The sequence below is a fragment of the Merops nubicus genome, unplaced genomic scaffold (genome assembly GCF_000691845.1).
Source record: "Merops nubicus isolate BGI_N331 unplaced genomic scaffold, ASM69184v1 Scaffold53884, whole genome shotgun sequence".
NCBI classification, from domain to species: Eukaryota; Metazoa; Chordata; class Aves; order Coraciiformes; family Meropidae; genus Merops; species Merops nubicus.
Genome location: NW_008603290.1, coordinates 1 through 3,315, shown reverse-complemented (window position 1 = coordinate 3,315; position 3,315 = coordinate 1). Strand labels below are relative to the sequence as shown.

General features: G+C 46.1%; 1 protein-coding gene across 1 annotated transcript; it reads left to right on the top strand.

The window, feature by feature from the left end:
* Nucleotides 1–99: 99 nt before the first annotated feature.
* On the top strand, nucleotides 100–2,755 carry LOC103771309 (putative homeodomain transcription factor 1; the record flags this gene model as incomplete). Its single annotated transcript, XM_008938599.1, has 6 exons — nucleotides 100–258; nucleotides 496–655; nucleotides 1,338–1,460; nucleotides 2,166–2,325; nucleotides 2,435–2,599; nucleotides 2,678–2,755. Coding segments are annotated over 6 exons (845 nt in total), but the record flags the coding sequence as incomplete, so codon positions are not given.
* Between the last annotated feature and the right edge of the window lie 560 nt (nucleotides 2,756–3,315).

Sequence of the window (3,315 nt, the reverse complement as noted above, 5' to 3'; positions counted from 1 at the left end):
GGTTTGGTTTTGGCCAAAGAGGAAGTCATAGGTAAGGAAATTTTGGCAATTCCAATAAATTAAATATGATTAACGACGTATTTTTCCTTTGATTTCAAGGCTCTACATTTGCCAAAGCCAAGCCCGAAATCCCCTGGACATCGCTAACTCGGAAGGGAATTGTGAGAGTTGTATTTTTTCCATTATTCAGCCAGTGGTGGATACAGGTGACTTCCCAACGCATTTTCATGTGGCTCCTGGTGCTCTACGTTATGCAAGGTGAGGGGTGGGAGCAGTCTGTGCCACAGTCCTTCTTCTGCAAGGAACGTGACATCATTTTGCAGCCCAGAACCCGAAGCCTGAGGATCCTGTGTGAATGGATCTAAATGTAGCTTTCAGGGTGTGTGGCGCTAGTGTTTGTGGAAATTATAACACAGGGTAAAAGTAAACAGCTACGACAGGAGGACTGGGCCACGCTCTTAGTTATTGCACGTGATGGTATTTTCTCCTTTCCAGTCCTAGCAGTGGTGTTGTACTTCATGATGCCCGTCGTGAACGCGAGTGAGGTGATGGGACCCATGTGCCTTATGCTGCTGATGGGAACCGTCCACTGCCAGATCGTGTCCACCCAGGTGCACCGGCCCTCGGGCAACCCCGGGCTGAGCAGGCGCCGGAGGTGAGCGCGGGGCCCGTCTGCCAGAGGGGTCAGGGCACGGGGCGGGTGGCTCAGGGCAGGAGTTATGGGTCAATCCTGTCTCTTCTGTTCTTACATAAAGATGTGATTTCACTGTGAATGTGAAAGCGAGCGTTTTAGTTCTTGCTTTAATCTTCTTGTAACCAAGGCAGATTTGGCATGTTGATCAGGCCGTGACAGGGCTGGTGTAGCTGTTGTCAGCTGGACTCTTTCCAAGGTGGCCTTTTGGTTCCGTTTCTGTTGGTGACACCTGCAAGGTCCTGGGGGCTGCTCGGGGTCCTGCCTGCTGAGGACAGGGAACGATGACGTGATGACCGCAGCGGATCCATGGCGGTCCGTCTGCTGGATAGTCAACTCTGGTGTCTGACTGGGGTTAAACACTGACGCAGTGTATTTGAGCACAGAATGATGGATGTAGATATAGTTTTGCCTCTGTTAAATTTTTACAGCAAAGATTTTGTCCAGGTGTTGTCTGTTGCATCCTTTATTATTGATTTACTGATGTCCTTTGGGTATATGGCTAATTTCTGACATCATAAGCATTGCCTGCATGACTTAAGAACAATAGCATCTAAGAAGCTGGTCAAACCTGCTTCAGATCTTTTGAGAAAGACTTAAAAGTAGCTTGCTATGCAAATTTAATTCTTCTTTTTTTAAAAACCAGGAAGTTACGCAAATCTGTGGGTGTCGATGGCAACAGTTGGTCTTCTCCTGACACAAACAGTAAAGAAGAGCAGTCTGACTCTGCATCTGTTCTGAATTTATTCAGTACACTTTTCCACAGGAGGTATGTGCTCTTCACTGGCTTTGTTGTGTTTGTAATGACATGGTGAACATTTTGACATCTGGAAATTGAAGGCAGAATGTATCTGATGTCCCCCAAGTCTGCCAGTTAGTTTCTTGTGAACCAGAAGCACTCTTGATGTTGTAGGAGGCTGATTCCTTTTGGATGTCTGTTGTGACCTTATCAGGAGATCTTACCCTGTCTCACCATGTAGCTAAAATGGAGTGTTAGGGGAGCTGCAGAAAGTGGCAGAGCTCATTGTTCTGAATCAGATCCATAACCCATCTTGAACGTGTACGCTCAGATTGTGTTTCTGTTTTACCTGATTTCCAGAAGCAATTGTGCCTTCCAGTTTGAGTTGCTTGGATAGTCATCCCACTTTACCAAAAATTAACTCTTTCTGAAAGTAACTCGAGGGAAAGGAGGATAGATTGTTTGGGATTTTTTTCAAAATAATGATAAAAAAATTCCCTCTGGGTTTAGAAGTTTTAAGATACTGTTAACATTACAAAAGAACAATCTGGTGAGAAGGAAGCAGATGTAAAGTCCCTTCAGCAGCATCAGGACATGAGCCTGTCAGCAGCAGGGAGCGGCCCCGCAGTGGGCCCTTCAACCTTGTAACTGTGTGGCAAGCAGGAGAGGCCGTCACGTTGTCCTCAAAGAGCTTTTCTCTGACATGCAAGCATCTAATTGTATGTTCTCTCACAGGCTTAGAAGAGCGAAGTTAGTAGCTGAGAAAGGGACTGAGACAGAAAATGGTGTGAACGGTGTGACTGATGGCATTAAACACAGACACGCCAGATCTGAATACAGGCACTTCAAAGAGAAAAATAAACTTTCTGATGGGGAAAAGAGCCATCAGGTACTGGCAGGAAGGATCCATCTGAAGTCACAGATTTCGGTGTGTTCTGTACGTGCCCAAAAGTTTGTTGGCACTTCGCTGTGTGAGGCGCCTCACTGTGACTGCTGCACTCTAGGGCTGCACCCACAGAGGCGTCTCCGAGGAGCTCTCCAGCGAGGAGGATGCTGAAGCAATGGCACAGAGGGTCCTGCTACGCCAGGCTGTGGAAGGTGCTTCCAGTGACAACAGCTATGAAGAGAAGAAGAGGCCTCTTCTTTCTCTGAACCAGGCTGTCTCACAGGTACTCGGGTTGAATTTGTGCCATTTCCCACAGTGTTTTGCTATGGCTAATGAGCTGCTTTTCCTTTGGTTTTGGCAGGTCAAGCAAACCCTGAAAGGTGCCAGAGATTCTGATAGTGTCGTGGAATCTGAACTAGAATCCACATTATATAGTCAGGTATGGCCATAAATTCAAGAGGCAGAGCTTTTTGGAGCCTGGCCCGTGCAGGGATGGCCCCCCCATCAGAACAGACCATTATTAATACTTGTGGGCCAGGTCCAGGTTGTGGCCTCTAACAGCAAACCAACGAATCCCTTTGTTGGCAGGGTATTATGGTCCAAGCTGCCTCTAGTTGCTCGTGTTGAATCGCTGTGATCGCTGTTCTGGTTTGGGAGACAGCACTGTGTTGTAGATTTTATGCTGATAAATTTTGATTTAAAAATTGAGAAATGAATCTCTGCTGTGATATATACTCATTCACTTAATTACATTGTTTATCTTGCCCCCCTGTGGCTCCCCCCGAACATGAAACTAAAATAGGAGTAGAAATAAATAAAATACATTAATGTCAAACAATAAACTATAAATGAAACCTTAAATTAGATTATGCAAAAGCCAGAAAATCTTTTCACTAGACTGAATCAGTTAATTTTTATTTAGTGAAGATGGGCACAGGGGTGGAGAACTAATGCTCCCTGTGGCTTCCTGTGTGGCACTGCTGGTGGTCAGGTGGCTGC